This window comes from Oryctolagus cuniculus, chromosome 9 (genome assembly GCF_051225735.1).
Source record: "Oryctolagus cuniculus isolate XC-2025 breed Fujian yellow rabbit chromosome 9, ASM5122573v1, whole genome shotgun sequence".
Classification (NCBI taxonomy): Eukaryota; Metazoa; Chordata; class Mammalia; order Lagomorpha; family Leporidae; genus Oryctolagus; species Oryctolagus cuniculus.
In genome coordinates, this window is record NC_142875.1 from 89,451,202 (window position 1) to 89,467,699 (window position 16,498).

A 16,498-nucleotide genomic window follows, 5' to 3' on the forward strand; every position below is an offset into this window, starting at 1 on the left:
AGGAAGTCCATGCTGGTATCAGAGAAAAGAGGGGTTGCACAGAAGGGTTACATAGGCAGGAAATGCTAACCTGGCACATATCCAGGTGGAGGATGCTCGGGTGCTCATTGTCCTCCTCGTTCAACTTTTCTGGGGGCACCAATGGGGAAAGCGAAAATGGGACTGGACTCGACGGGGAAGACTCTGGCTGCCCACACTAGGGTCTCACAGCAGAGCCACTGTGGCCACCCAAACATGGGACATGATTCCTGAGTCAGACCCCAGCCCTGCATCAGGCATCCATGAAACAAGCCAAAATCCTGAGCGGCATTTTGTTGTTAGGAGGAAAAGGTGCCACTGAACACAATTTCCATTTTTGCGTATAATGTTTACCATAGGAAAATTAAGACAATCCAGATTTTCCTCTAAGTCTTCTGCAGCCCTGTAGCTCACATTTGCCTCTTTGATTTGCTTCATTCTACAACCAGTGTGGCTACTTCTTAACCACTGTGGCCCATCAGAGAGCCTTGTGCTACCTGACAGCCCCCAGGCTCATTCCACAGCAGACACGACCACTCTGTGGCCAGTCTCCTTCTTGCCTCATCTGCTCCAGGTTGGTGCCAGCCCCAGTTATCATTAGACCTGGAGAAGGAGGCCTCTGTCCCCTCTCCTCCCCCACTGCAGCTTTTGCATCAGCCGCAGGTCGAGGTGTTCAGCTGTCCTAAGGTTGTGGCCACACAGTGTCCATGGAGTTTTTCGCATGCTGCTTACGGAAACCATCTCTTTGTTTTCATTTGAAACTGGCCCATGCTAACAATAAAATCCTTCCTCTCTGACTTGGGGGAGATAAGTCGGTCTGAGGTGGAATGTCTACACTCCAGAGTAAAGGAGAAAAATCCATCCTTCTGCAGGCCAGCCCTCAGTTGGTGCCTGAGATGGACAAGGAAGCTGCAGGGGATTGCAGTCCATCCCGAGTCACTCACGTTCTGTGGGCCATCCAGACCTCGTGTCGCCTCCCTCCCTGTCCCTTTCTGCCTTTCAGCCATGTAGAAGGCAGCTGCTTCAGCCTCTGAGAGGCTCTGTGGCAGGGTTAGCAGAATGAGAAGAGTTAGCATGACATCCTGAAACACTTTGAGCTAATAGCAGTTATTGATGCAATTTCAGATCCCTTTGATGGGCTATCATCAACAAATGGCCCCCAGCCCCAGCCCTGAGCAGCCGGCTGGCACACTGTGGGCCCACAGGAAGAAGGACAGGAGGGATTCTCCCTCTTGGGGAAAGAATGTTAGGGGCCCGGTGCTTAGTTGTGCTCTGTGTCTTTCTGACTACAGGAATGCCCCACTGCCCACCCCCATTCTGTGACCCCAGGGTATTCTGCAGGAAGAAGTGATCCAAATTGCCATTTTCAGAAGGGTGGGCATTTGGCACAGTGGGTAAGATACCACTTAGAACATCTGCGTCCCATATTGGAACACCTGGGTTTGAGTCTAGGCTCTACTCCTGATTCCAGCTTCCTAATGCAGACCCTCGTGGACAGCATGTAATGTCTCAGGTAGCTGAGCCCCTGCCATCCACATGGGGGACTTGGAAGGAGTTCCAGGCTCATGACTTCAGCCTGGCCCAGTCCTGGGTGTTGCAGGCTTTTGGGGAGTAAACCAGCAGATGAAAGATTTGCTCTCCCCACTCCCTTCTCCTCTCTCTTTCTCTGTCTCTGTCTTTCAAATAAGTAGATAGTAAATACAAATTTAAAGTTACACATAAAAAATAAATTTCCACTAATGAGTGAATTATTAAAGGGAAAAATAGAATCTTTAATCATACATTTAGACACGTGTACTTATACACAGGAAGACTGAAACAAGAGGAGATTTGGAGGTGGTGAGGAAGCAGCTGCTGTACTTGGCAAGCTCAGTCTCATTCAGAGAGTGGCGCCCTGAGCCGCCACCACCGGGGTCTTCACACCTGAGTTCCACCTCGTGCAGTCTTGTGTGACAGTGTGAAAAATAATCTTGCGTTTTGAGTCTTGTGTTCTGAGTCTCCTGATTTTGTTCCATTTCTATGTTCTATTTTTAATTTTTTAATAATTATTATCATTACTGTTCTGTTTTCTGTTGCCATCCCCTTAAAAGTCGATTTATGTGCCACACGCCTTGGCGTTCAAGAGATCATTTTCAGCAAAGGTAGTATCTCCGTCCCGTTGGCTGGTCGTTGTTGCATGCCTGTCTGTGATTAACCACCCAGAGCAGCCCCAGCCCTGGCCCTCCAGCCACGTGCTCACTAACTGTTCCTCGGTGCATGGAGCTGTAGACACTGGTGGCAAGACTTTCCTTAGCTGTATCAAGAGCAACAAAGAGGATGAGACACCCACTGTATGCTGACTGAGGTGCATGTGGTAATTTTGCTCCAGGTGCCCCAGGAGGGGACAGAACTGCCCTTTGGGACTGGGCACCACAGCAAGGGACAGTTCACCAACCCTCAGCTCTGCAGTTTGCAAAGTGACATGCACAGGGCACTGAAACACTGTGATGCTCCTTAGGGATACCTACTGCCCTTTAAGCTGCCCCTCTGCTGTCATTTGAGCTCTTAAAGATGATTATACATCACTGAGAGGCATTTCAAAGTCTCCTTTATAGGCTATACTAGTCTCTTTGGTTTGTTTTCTTAAAGGCAAGAAAGAGGGTCTTACAGATAAAGGCCAACTGCCAACCTTTGCTTCTCTGGGTTGCTGAGTGTTTACCCCAAAAGCACTTGACACTCCTGGGAGCCAGTGATGCCTGCAATCACAGGTGCGCTCGTGCTGCTCAGCAGTGCAACCTCAGTGCCCTTGCCAGTTGCCACCATGGCTCTGGCTGGCACTGTTGTAACAGCCCTGGCCAGCAGCTTCCCTCCTCCTCAGCAGCGACTGAGTCCCTCTGCCGGCCCCAGAGCCTGCCTACAGTTCCTTCTTCAGCCTGCAATACTTAGGCTGGGATCTACCCCAACTGAAAAAGGGAAGCATTGCTGCTTTCTGTACTTCAGAAAGTACTTTTTTTTTTTTTTTTTTTTTGACAGGCAGAGTGGACAGTGAGAGAGAGAGACAGAGAGAAAGGTCTTCCTTTTGCCATTGGTTCACCCTCCAATGGCCGCCGTGGCCGGCGCGCTGCAGCCCGCGCACCGCGCTGATCCAATGGCAGGAGCCAGGTACTTCTCCTGGTCTCCCATGGGGTGCAGGGCCCAAAGACTTGGGCCATCCTCCACTGCACTCCCTGGCCACAGCAGAGAGCTGGCCTGGAAGAGGGGCAACCGGGACAGAATCCAGTGCCCCGACCGGGACTAGAACCCTGTGTGCTGGTGCCGCAAGGCGGAGGATTAGCCTAGTGAGCCGCAGCGCCGGCCCCAGATAGTACTTCTTAAAAGAACCTGTGACTATCGTTCATCTGAAGGAAGTGGCTTTTGATACCAAAGAAGAAAGAAGAGGATCCTGGCCATTCTCTTCGTCCCTTTCCCTGTTTCCCTCCTAGAACTCCCAAGCTTAGGGAAACGTTTTCCTAAGCTTCGCCCCGCAAAGCCTTAGGTGAGAAACATAATTTCCATTGATAAAGGAGCCTGTGTCCCTTTGTCATTTGCTTCCTAATAGTCAGTCCCCTGCATCTGTGCCTGTCACTGAGGTGAGATGTCTCACCTTGTGGATCTCTGGGCAAGCTCTGTGACAGCAAGGGCTCCAGCAGGGACCAGCACCAGTGAAGTCTGGCTGAGCCACAGGCTGGGGAGTCTACCTACCTTATGCCTATCTGTCTTTGGGGCACCAGCTCCCACCTGGGGACAGCCTCTCACCTCTCCATACCCCTGCCGGTCTACCGCACAAACCCATCTCAGGCCTGACCACACGTGACTGAGGACGTCTCTCTTGTTCTCTCTAGCCCAGAACCTACACAGAGGAAGAACTGAATGCCAAGCTGACCCGGCGTGTGCAAAAGGCAGCCCGCAGACAGGCCAAGCAAGAAGAACTTAAGCGACTGCACCGAGCCCAGGTAAAACCACGGAAGGTCAACCATGACAGGCACAAATGCTAGAGCTGAGAGGCAGCATCTTCACCCATCCCCCACGCGGCTGGTCCTCAGCCGTGATGAGGGAAGGCAAATAAAGCAAAGCAGAAGCAGCTGGGATGCTCTGTTGTCTGAAGTGAGAGCCCCAAGGGCCCTTGTTGACTTGGTGCAGCTCCAGGTGCCCCTATGTGTGGAGCTGTTGGTAACTGAAGAACTATGCTTTGACGCCTAAATGCCTCGGCCTAGACTCCAAATATAATCGTTGTAATCAAACTCACTCAATTGGGAGATCTGTCATCAGGGGTCCATCTGCGGCCTGTCAGCCTCTGAGGGGCCTGGGATTCTGTGGGGAAAGCTCAGAGCTGTTCTCCCCATTATCAGTCTCCGGCTTCAGGCTCACAAATCCCATACCACTCTAGGGTGGAGACAGGATTTCCGCTGTTCCAGAAAGATCTGCAGTTGTCTTCAAACCTTCCTGTGGAGCTTGCAGACGCTTGCTGTCCTTGAAATGTTGGAGTGCCGATAGTTGTTTTAGCTGCCTCCAGATGCCTGGGTATTCCTGGAGTCTGCACACATGCTGAGGCCCAGGGCAGCCTTCACACCACGCTCTAAGCATGATGCCTTTCCGAGCACTTGTTCATGATCTTTTTATGATGCCTCCTTGTGTTTGTGGTTTCATTTTCCTCCCAAGAGCTGGAGAAGAGAGGGACAGCTGGGTGTTTGTGCTGTTTTGTTTCCTGCAGATTATCCAGCGGCAGCTGGAGCAGGTGGAGGAGAAGCAGAGGCAGCTGGAGGAGCGAGGGGTTGCCGTGGAGAAGGCGTTGCGGGGTGAAGCAGGTACTGCCCGGCTTCTTCTGTGAGGAGACTGTTCCTGTGGGAAGTTCCCCCTCCCCTCTGAGCCAGGCTAGGTTTGCATCACTTCTCCTGGAATTCAGCTCTTTTTCCAGCAGGATTTTCTAGGTCCCTGTATCACTGAGATTTGGGGCTTCCTGGTAAGCAAAAGAAAAACACCTATGTTTGGGGCAGTCCTGAGGCCCGGGCCCACTCTTCCACCCCTCTCAGAGTTGCCTCTTCCCTGTAGGAGAAAATCTCCATGCCCACCATGTGTCGATGGTGAGCACTGGGCTCCCTCCTCCTTTCCCACCCATCATTTTCTCCAGAAGAAAATAACTGGGGATGAGAGAGATTGTACCACAAGGAACCATCACAGAACTGCACTGAGCAGGTCCCCAGCCTGTTGCCCACGAGCTTCTTCCTGTCTTCAGTTCCATGGTCTCCCTCCTACCCAAGATGTACAGAAAGCAGTGAAGACACAGGCCCCAGAACTGCACCACCTCTGGTGCATGCAGGGAGCATGTGGCCACCCAACTCTGGGTTCACTGAAGCCCAGACAGGCAGGATTGGAGAGGCTCGGGGGGCTGTGATGAGCCAGTGCAGAGTTGGTGCCAGAAGTGGCTGGGAAGGCCGTGTAGTTGGTGGCTGCCTCTCCTGGCAGGGAGAAGCTTGGGAGTATGGGGTGGTTACCCACTCTGTTCCACCAGAAGGCTTTGGGTCAGCTCAGCCCAGCAGGGACAGCTGAGGAAGCCAGGGATATCTGAGTCATCTCTGGTTCCAAGAGCCCTGGAAGCCCTGTTGGTTCAGGACCTCAGAACCACTGGGCCAGCCAACTGTAGCCCCAACCTCAGACATGAAGGGACTGGTCTCTACTTTCTCAAGCATCTGTGAGTCTCAGTTCAGTTTCTGGATGGAGAAACCTCCAATTCTTTATAGAGAACACAAGGTCTTCAGGCTCAGCTTTGAAATTGTGAGGCTAGGGTTGAAGGAAGGTGATGACCTCTTATCACGTCTTATTCTCGTGTGACAGAGGAGAACAAGGATGCCTGTCTTGGCCAGCAGGTGTCTGTGGATGGAAAAGTGATAAGAGGCAGCCAGGAACAGGTCAGCTGCCACCATCTGATCTTGCTAATTGAGGGAAACTGATCGATGAGCTAAGCTCATGGTATGTGCCTGGTGTTGTGGTGAGTCCATATGGTTCTGAAGGACTGAAATTCATGCAAGTCTCCTTTTCCAGTCCCTTTAAGGCCTAGAAACTTAACGCTTTTCAGTCACACTCCAGTGAAGGGACAGGATAGTAGAGGTCAAGGTGGGGGAGTCAGGGAAAAAAAGGATGAGGATATTCCTGTGACTCAGGTGTTGCTGGATTAATGTTGAGAGCTCATACCACCAAGAAAATGAAAAACTTGACCCATTTAGTATCCAGGAAACCAAGAAAATTGGGCCCGGACCCACGGGGCCCTGCCTTGTGCCTTTTCTTGCGGAAGACACCAGGAGGGAGCCTAGGCCCATCATCCTTCTGTCTTAACCCTTCTGCACAAATTCCTTCTGCCAGGATGGAAGGTGATAGATAGATCTCTCAACACATAGTCAGAGTCACGTGGCAGGTGTATGTCTACCTGTTGTGAGTGAAGTCTCCCTTCTGCCCCTGCTGCTCACAAGGTGCTGAGATTCAGTTGGGTGACCACCAGCATTGATGGCTTCCATAAAGCACTCAAGCACTCATTGGCTGCTGTGCACTTTGAGTCTATGACAACCTTCTACAATAGGTTGTGTTATTGATGCTATTACCAGAGGGCCAGAGTGTTTGCTGTTCAAGATCGGCATAGGATTTTGTCAAACTTTTTCCTAGTAGTTTAGGGTGTTACATTTTTATAAAATACACAACCCAAATTTCATATGTAAGTGATTTTCAAACTTGTTTAGCAACAGAACCCTTTTATAAGACTGTAAGTCCAAGTTCAAAATCAAAAAGAATTACTTTAAAATTAAATTGTTATATACGGCCGGCGCTGTGGCTCAATAGGCTAATCCTCCACCTAGTGGTGCCGGCACACCGGGTTCTAGTCCTGGTTGGGGCACCAGATTCTGTCCCAGTTGCCCCTCTTCCAGGCCAGCTCTCTGCTGTGGCCAGGGAGTACAGTGGAGGATGGCCCAAGTGCTTGGGCCCTACACCCCATGGGAGACCAGGAGAAGCACCTGGCTCCTGCGTTCGGATCAGCGCGATGCACCGGCCGCAGCGCACCGGCCACAGTGGCCATTGGAGGGTGAACCAACGGCATTCTCACTGTCCACTCTGCCTGTCAAAAAAAAAAAAAAAGTTAAATACAACTTTTAAAAAAATTTACTTCTTTATTTGAGAGGCTGAGTTACAGACAGAGAGAGAGAGATCAGTCTTCCATCCTCTGGTTCACTTGCCAGATGTCTGAAATGGCCAGAGCTGGGCCAATCCAGAGCCAGAAGCCAGGAGCTTCCTCCCGGTTTCCCACGTTGGTGCAGGGGCCCAAAAACTTGGGCCATCCTCCACTAATTTCCTAGGTCAATAACAGGGAACTAGATTGGAAGTGGAGCAACCAGGACTTGAACCGGCACCCATATGTGATGCTGGTGCGGCAAGCAGAGGCTTAGCCTACTATGCCACAGTGCGGGCCCCTAAACACAGATTTTAAAATGCAGGTTATGTTGGAGAGATACAGATGTTGATAAGGTTCATCATCCAGTCTATCCTGGGTCACAGTGTTGAGAACATCCTGAGGCTAGTAAACAGGCAGTTACTGCAAGCTGTACCAGTTTGTTTTTAACAGCTCCCCCAGAAATCTTAGGGTATCTGCGTTCAAATGATACGGATGCTACTAGCTTAAAAATGGAACAGTAGCATTGTTTTTTTTTTTTTCATGGTTGAATCAGTAACAACTCTAACAGCAGTTCATGTTTTGATTTATTTTCATTTTATTGAAAAGCAGAGAGACAGAGATCTTCCATCTGCTGGCTCATTCCCCGATGCCCACAACAGCTGGGACTGAGCAAGGCCAAAACCAAGAGCTGGAAACTCAGACTTGCTCTCATGCATGGATGCAAAGGACCTAAACACTTGAGCCCACTCCTACTAGTACTTTTGAGTCTTTTAGAAAACCTAAATAAGAAGCCGGGCATTGGGTGCAGACTTGGGATCCCTGCATCTTGTATCAGAGTGCCTGGGTTCAAGTCCCAGCACTATTTCTGATTTGAGTTTCCTAATGCAGCAAATGATGGCTCAAGTACCTGGTTCCCTTCCGTCCACACAAGAGACTTGCACTGAGTTCTTGTCCCCTTCCTTTGGCCTGGCCCAGCCCTGGCTACTATGGGCATTTCACATTTTGGAAATGAACCAGTGAATGAAAGCTCGCTCACTCTCTCTCTCTCTCTCCCTCCCTCCCTCTATGCCTCTCAAATAAACATTTTTTTAAAGTATTTGTAAATCCAGTATTTAGGAGATCCCTAAACATGTTTTGAAGAACCTAAGCATTCCAGAGAAGTTTGAAAACCGTTGTATATTTAAGCTAAATCCTGTCCTTTTAGACAGGGCTTCACCAAAATATCTATATCCAAAAATGAATCTATCCTGTTTTTAGAGATGAGCCTCATTAGCTCTGTTTAGATATTTCTTTGTGATGTCTTTGAGAAGTTCTGAGTATATGGTAGCTCCTACTCTAAGAATATATTTCAAAGTATATTATTTTCCTTTTACATCTCATTCCAAGGCTGGTCTAACATCAGAATGCCCAGTGGTCCTGTTCTGCCTTGGCAGAAGTCATCTTTGAGGCTGACGTGTGTACCTTGACCACATTGCTCTCCCACTTCTGCATCTCATTCATTCCTCTTGTTAGGCTGAGCCTGAAGGAGGTGGTCTCAGCAGAGCATGATAACCTGATCAGCTGTGGTCCCACAGCTCTGTTCAGCATACTGAAGGCTGGGGCCTCACATGGGGGCCTCAAGCTTCCATCTGTGGCTTAGCCAAGCTGCCCTTCCAGAGAAGAGATCTGGTGTGGACCTGTCATCCTGTTAATACCTATTTGTCAAAGGCATATACATATACATATACATATACATATACATATACATATACATATACATATACATACACACCCTATATATATGCAGGACCAAAACTTCCGTGTTGTGGTTCTGGGGCACTTGGGAAACTGGTATCTGGAACCTGATTCAAGCGTAAAACCTCTGATCCACTTTGGGCATGAGTTGGAAAGCCTCTTAAGGTTGCATTCTCCTTTTCAATGTTTTCCACTCTTGAAGGGGAAACCAAGTGTGGAACCAAAGACTGCCAGCATCAATCTTTTCAGTTTGAGAGGTTTGGAGAAAGGGCAACATTGTAGCAGTTGAATGTTGTGCTCCCTGCATCTTTACAATTCCAGGGAGATGAGAATCCCCTGCTCAAGTCCAGCCCCTCAACAGTTCTCAATTTTGACATCTCAGGCCTCTGGCAAACATGCCATCCCTTGCTGGGCAGCTCAGGAGCTAAAAGGCTAGGAGTGTTGCCCAGCAGTGCTCCGAGAGCCTTCGGGAAAATAGTCACAAGGTGAGACCCCTGTGTGGTTACAGCATAGTTCATGTGTTTAAGGAGAAGGCTGGCCCACATCAGGGACCTCTCCCTCAGAAGGAACAGAATCTCGCTCACATCCACCCAGCAAAATGGATTCTGCCAAGAGGTTGCTGCTATGTTCATGGCAGGGTGGGGTAGGGAGATGGGAGGCAGTCACACATGTGAATTTGTGGGTTAGCTCTAACTGCATTTAAACCTGGAGCTGGATATCCTCACAGAACTTTGTTAGATGGGACATCCCATGTTCAGTAACTGAGGAAGTGAGTGGTCCTTGATCTGCCATTGAACTTAAGCTTAAGTGTTAGTCCCATAACGTTGAATCCCAGCAAGGTTAGGCTTCCTGGCAGAGCCAAAGGCTCCTGTCCTAACTAAGCTGAGATGTGAATAGGAATCACATTGATTTGTTGGTGATGGATTCTCCCCTCCCAGGTGGAGCACGTGTGTACCTAACACAGCATTAACAGACACAGATGGAACATGTGTGTACACATAGCCAGCACTATCAGAACTGCACACTTCCAGCTATTCCTCTTTTCCCTCCTGCTGTATCTCCGCGTGTTTCTTATGCTTCATGTCATTGATTGCTTTGGATATGGGGGAACAAGAGGCTTATGTGATTGAATAACTCTCTCTTCACCAATTCCTTGTTGTAGACTATTGGGGAGAGTCTTATTACAGTGACCTCATCGACTTGCATCTGGGTGGTATGTATGGCAGCATCTGTTGCTGACACTAATCCCGCAAATACCTTTCCCCACCCGCTCTTCCTAGTCCCTGCTCATGAACGAGGAAAAAAGCAACCTGATAACCACATGGCAAAAGCACAGACCCTTTTCCAGCTCAACATGGAGCAGCATGCCAGACCCTCTCCAATGCTCATTACACTCCAGAGGAAGACTTGAGATAGCTTTTGCTGCCTGTGGCTATTTTTGTGTTTTCTTTTTTCTTTCTTTTTTTTTTTTTTATCATAAAACTTCACCTTCCCCACCCCATCAACTTTGCGTCTGCATCCTGGTCTCCTTATTGTTCAGTTGTTGGACAGCAATACAGCAATACATGTGTGCATACGTACACACAAGTCCAACGTGGCTTTTGCCCTGAATCCCATCTCTCACAGTTCGGAGGCATCACACACATATGGAGGCTTGCTGCCAATCACACTTATGAAGCCAAGTGTGAAGGGCCCAGCCTCAACTGCTTTCATCAGGGTGTGTCGCCGTCCCCACAAAGCCCAAGTGTTGTGATCTCTGCCCAAGTCCACCAAACCTGAGGCTGGGCCAACAGATGCCTTTACTGAGGCACCTCCCTCCTTACTCTGTCCTGAGACTGATTTAGCTTCTTTTATCACAATGGAGACAGGGAAAGCCTAAGGCAGGGGTTCTCAAAGTGTGGTCCCTGGAGCAGCGTCATCTGGGAAATTGTCACAAGTGCAGATTCTCAGGTCCCCACCCTTCTGAATCATACACTCTGGTTGTCTGTGTTGTAACCAGCCCTCCAGCAACTCTGATGCTCTAAAGTAGGACTGCTAGCTTAAAGAAAATCTGGTCTGTTTGCTGTCTTGCTGTACAAAGCTCACCATTTGTATTCACTTATGGAAATGACCAATTCTTGAGTCTTGCCTCTAGATTTGGGCAGTTTTTCTCCTGGGAAGCTTCCATTGTGTCAAGTAGAATGCCACGCAGCTAATATTTGGGTTAACCAGAGGTACTCTGGCACCTTCTTGGTGTTCCTGTGTCCTTAAATCAGGCAGTCTGACCCCTTTATCATCCCTTGGCGGCTCTAGGCCTAGCAGTGGTCTTAAAACAGAAGAGCCAGCAGAGATAATCCTCTCGTGTTTTACCCTAACCTCAACATCTTGGCCCATTTATTTAAAAAACAAAATTGGACTTGTGCTATAAGACATACCCTCAAACACCACCCTCCGTAAGGAGCTGGGGCTCCGAGCTGCCTTGGGTAGGCTGCGTCACTGCCGATTTCTGCTCTCCGTGCACACTTCCAAGGAACCCTCTCCAACACAGGCTCCTTTGGTACCCCAGCACTGTCCATGTGTTCAGGGCCTTCCACACTCATGGCCATTGCTGCTGAGAAAGGGCTGCTGCTTGCACTCCATGTAACATTTAACTCCATCCCCTGTCTAATGCGCTTGACTCCTCTCCCACCTCCTCCTAACACTTCGTAGGGAATGTTGATGTCAATTCTAAATCTCAGTATGTGAAGATTTTCTTTTAAATCAGGTCCTTCTGGAAAGAGCTATCACAGCTCATTTCTTTTTGATCATACCCGCCCTTCTGTCCTAGCTCAAGACGCTGGCTCTTGCCACATGGATGGTCTCGTATGTGTGTTGTCCATTTTCTTTACTCCCATTGCTCAAGTGAGAGAAAATATTGGACTGTTTTCACCTCTGTGTCCCTGGACTCCAGCTACTCCTTTTTGGATTTAGAATTCTTACAATTTGCAGGGGGAAAAAATAAATGGAAAAAAGAAACTCAGTGTGTTCTGAAATATAAAATGCCCCACCATAACCCCTGCTACTTGGTTCCCATCGACTCCTCACTTCCCCTTTTGTCAACCCATGATGATTTTTATGTAAAACAGCTTTCCTTGTGGCTTCTGCTTACCACATGGAGGCTGCTGCTGCCCTCCCAGTGATACAGGAAAGACACAGCTCATTCTGAAGGGCATCACCTGTGTGCTCCAGGACAAGAGCAAAGGTTTGCCAGGTCCTGGTCTCATCCATCAAGCCCCTGGAGGATAGTGTGGCAGCCAGAGTTAGACCCCTCTGTACTTCCTGCTGACTGTTTCTTTACTGGAGATGGTCATTGTTTAGGAGGGGTATGGGGGGAATCACCCTTTTGGGATGTGGAGCCTGCAATGTAAAAATCTGCTTGCTTCCCTACCTTTGTACCCCCAAAGACCACAAAGAGGCCTTGTATTTGAGCCATAGCACTGATCTTATTTCTCATGTGGGTAAAACAAAGCTGCAGCCAGCACTCAGAGTGTTGCCAATCCTTTGTCCTACCCAGGGGGGACCAGATTCCTGGCCCTGGCCCTGTGGTCTCCATGTCACACTAAATTGCCTCAGTGGGGTTTTTTGGTGATTTTTTGCTGACTAAAGGCTCTAGATCTGTATTAAAAGTACCTTGGAGGGCCGGCGCCACGGCTCACTAGGCTAATCCTCCGCCTTGCGGCGCCAGCACACAGGGTTCTAGTCCTGGTCGGGGCGCCGCATTCTGTCCCGGTTGCCCCTCTTCCAGGCCAGCTCTCTGCTGTGGCCAGGGAGTGCAGTGGAGGATGGCCCAAGTCCTTGGGCCCTGCACCCCATGGGAGACCAGGGTAAGTACCTGGCTCCTGCCATCGGATCAGCGTGGTACGCCGGCCACAGTGCACTGGCCGCGGCGGCCATTGGAGGGTGAACCAACGGCAAAAGGAAGACCTTTCTCTCTGTCTCTCTCTCTCACTGTCCACTCTGCCTGTCAAAAAAAAAAAAAAAAAAAAAAAAAAAAGTACCTTGGAGCTAAAGAGTATAGGAAATAAAGATTTCCCTTATTCATATAGCTGGACTTTGAGATTTAAAAGATATTAAACAAACTCATAATGACCCTTGGATCAGAGAGGAAGGGTCCCCTGGGGAAAGTGTTTGATAATTAAATCTTCATTTAAGGTGCTTGTATCCCATACCAATGTGTCTGATTCAGGTCCTGGCTACTGTGCTTCTCATCCAGCTTCCTGCTAATGCATGCCCTGAGGTGCAGCAGGTTCCTGCCACCCACATTGAAGACTCAGATTAAGTTCCTGGCTGCTGGCTTTGATTTGGCCTTGGCATTGGCTATTGCTGGCATTTGGGGGGCAAGGGTAAAACCACTGGATTGAAGATCCCTGTATATTTCTCTGTCTCTTTGCCTTTCAAATTAAAATGAAAATAAGTAAATAAAATTTTTAATAGAGAGAGGAAGGGTAGGCCCCATTCCATTCATCCCCTCCCCAGCCCAGCCCTACATGTTTTGTTGCACTCAGATGGATGACCAGAAATGTTTAGAGAAAACCCACATCTGTTCTGGGAAAACTTTACATTAAAAATACACACTTAAAATTTTCAGGGACCTCACCTCTTGATTTGTATGTTTCAAAGGGACATGGTAGATTTAGAAACAGGGTAGATTTAGAAATGTGGCTGAAGAACAGGAGAGTGATCTTAGATTGTTGCTAGAGAGTTGAGGTGGGAGGCACAGGACACCTACCCCAGGCCTGCCCCTGTATACCCTCTTCTGTACGACTGTCTTCCTGTGCCATTTGCTTCCTTTCACTTGATCTTGGTAGATTTGTGGCTTGTGTGTCCACTCTGAGAATTAGCCAGGCTCTGTTTTTACTTGGGAACTTCAAAATCCTTGAGTTTTCTCAGAATTCTTGTGTGTGTGTATTTGTGTGTGTGTGTGTGTGTGTGTGTGTGCGTGCTTATGCACTTTTTTTTTTAACCTTCATTTTTGCCCCTAATCCAGAGAACCATTCTGCCCTGAACTTTTATAGCACAAGTACCTCCCTAGTCCTATTGTGCATATGTAGGCTGGACCTGCTGCTCCCAGCAACCCTGCCCTTATTGGGAGGCCCACTCAGCAGACCCACCTTGTCTCCCTGTCATGGCCATGACATTTGTCTTGGCCTCTGAGTTTTGGACTGAGCCTCAGCCTTGCTGTGCAGAGGCTACCACATTCCAGGCATTGGTGATGACCAAATGGGCTCCTTGAGTGGGGATTTGGAGTAATCAAGTATAGTCATAATCAACAAACATGTGTCCATCTTGCCTTGCTTCAGACCATACAACCTGAATATGACAGAATAGAAAACCAATGAAAGCCCCTCAAACCACCGAGAAAGTCTCCCAACCCTGGATGTGTTGCCTTTTGTACTTTCTGCAAGTTTTATGTGATAGATTGAGCATAGACATGACAAGTAATGCTCCCAGTATTTCTTAGGAAAAGGTGGACAAAAATTTTGTACTGTGTGCAACAGGTATTAAACCAGAGTATCGTGCCAACACTAGGTCACTTGTCAGTCGATAATAGTAGGTATAGTGGCTTTTCTGCCAGAAAAGAAGAAAATTGTGAGAAATGAAGAGTTCACCCAGGCAAGATGAGGACTGCACAGGGCTGGCCCAGAGATCCTGTGGTGTAAATGAACCTCGAAATGCAACTGAGAAAGAAGTGTATCTGTTTCCTGTCACTTATACCTCAAAGGGTGTTGTTCAGAGGCCAAAAGGAAGTCAAAACCAAAAAGAATCTTTTTGCATGTGCAGGATTTTCCCAAAGTATAACTGACAGAGAAGTAATCTAACTCTGGGTTGCTGTACAGATTTTTGTGTGTGAAACTTGCTGTGGTAGGCATATCAAAAGGAAGATGTGTGGGGCCAATATCCAGCTTGTAAAAGGATGGTATCTAGAGTGTTTGCAAGGTGATTATTTGGAATTCTGTATTTTCACATCAATAGTAGCTCACCTCAGGAAGCACCTCATACTGTCTCTGTATAAGGCTGGTGATACTCCAGGACCAAGTTTGCCTGGGAAAAATAAAGCATCCCACACAGGGACTTCTGGGTTCTAAAAGGGGCCCTAGCATCCCCACTTTCCCATGATCTACCAGGCATTGGCTACAGAGACCCCAACCACTTCAAGCCTGTCATGATAGCTCCATTGTCCAAGAAAGGGGCATCCTGGGGACCTGGGTCATGGCAGTGCCAGATGGTGAGATGAGACAGATCCCCAGGGCTACCACTCAACTCCAGAGCAGCTCCCTGCTCATCTCTTTCCTTGAGACTGACCCCACAAGTTGCTTTCCTGCTGCAGCTGTCCTCCTGTTTTGCCTTCAACCAGAAATCCCTTCCTGCTTTGGCTCTTTAAAAAATTGGGGCTGATGCACAGCTAGCATGGTGCCTGGGACATCAGAAGTACTCAGTCGACATTTCATGCATAAATGATTAGTCTTTGACGTTTTCCTTTAAAAAAGCCCATAATCCTTCTGGGGGTATTCCTAATTGTTTTCATGTTGAAAATTGAATGCCTGGATTGGAAATGTAGAGCATCCACCTGTTCCTCAGCACGTGGTGTTCCTGGCAGTCCCTGGGCTGTGAATGGAGTGCTGGTCCCTCTGGGCTTCCTCATCACAGCCCCGGTCTCTGTGAGGAAGACACTAACCCTTCTCTGTCTCTCAGCCTCAGAGCTCAGGCTCTTAGGATTTTGAGTGACAAAAGGACTTTCATAGGTTTGGTGTGTATTTCAGGTGAACATCTAAGTTCAGTGTCGTGAGAGTTTGCTTACCTATATTTTCTGGCTTCCTATGCTGTTCATTCCATTAGCCAGTAGGGTAGAAAGGGAGGATGCAGTTAGTTAGGGTGAAGTGTCTTGGACAAAGACTTTATGAGGAGGAATTGGGGAGCATAGAAGTTTAGGAAGACCACCAGGGCTCTTCAGAAAGTTCCTGGAAATGTGTATTGAGAAAAAAACTAGACATGGATTTCAAAAACTTTTCACACCAAAAATCTATCTTTTAATTCCATTTCCCACAAACTTTCTGAAGTACTTTCCTAGAGAAGGGGGGACTGTCTCCCATGCTGCCAGCTATTCTACCACAGATGGAGTCCTGGGCCACACTAGCAGGAGGACCTAGAAGAAGATGACCAGGTGGGTTGTGTGGAGCCCTGGATTCTAGGCCTGCATTTACTGTCCCCAGCCAAGTTCCTTACCTTCCCTGGGCCTCCACAAAAGAATGGAAGGAAGGAAGACATACTAATTAGGATCTGTGTGTGGGTCTGTGTTTGACTGTTTTGAGCTTCCTCAAAGAACCACCATTTCCTAGATTTGCCACAGCCTACATTGGCCCAGTCAAGAGGGCAAGCTCATGGGGTCGGTGCTGTGGCGCAGCGGGTTAAGGCCCTGGCCTGAAGTACCAGCATCCCATATGGGCTCCGGTTCTGGTCCCAGCTGCTCCTCTTCCAATCTAGCTCTCTGCTGTGGCCTGGGATGGCAGTGGAGGATGGCCCAAGTCCTTGGGCCCCTGCACCCACATGGGGGAC

At 48.6% G+C, this 16,498-nt stretch overlaps 1 protein-coding gene across 46 annotated transcripts in view; it reads left to right on the plus strand.

Moving 5' to 3' along the window:
- MICAL3 (microtubule associated monooxygenase, calponin and LIM domain containing 3) overlaps positions 1-16,498 on the plus strand; it is a 232,899-nt gene that overhangs the window by 209,241 nt on the left and 7,160 nt on the right. For 30 of the 46 annotated variants that reach the window (XM_008250134.4, XM_089304311.1, XM_008250132.5 and 27 more), the window contains 3 exons: positions 2,109-2,159; positions 3,879-3,989; positions 4,748-4,841. In XM_008250134.4, coding sequence (XP_008248356.1) covers positions 2,109-2,159; positions 3,879-3,989; positions 4,748-4,841 — 256 coding nt within the window. Of the gene's footprint in view, positions 1-2,108; positions 2,160-3,878; positions 3,990-4,747; positions 4,842-10,088; positions 10,140-16,498 lie in introns of all 46 variants that reach the window. The other 16 variants (XM_017338476.4, XM_017338477.4, XM_089304305.1 and 13 more) reach the window with 3 other exon arrangements.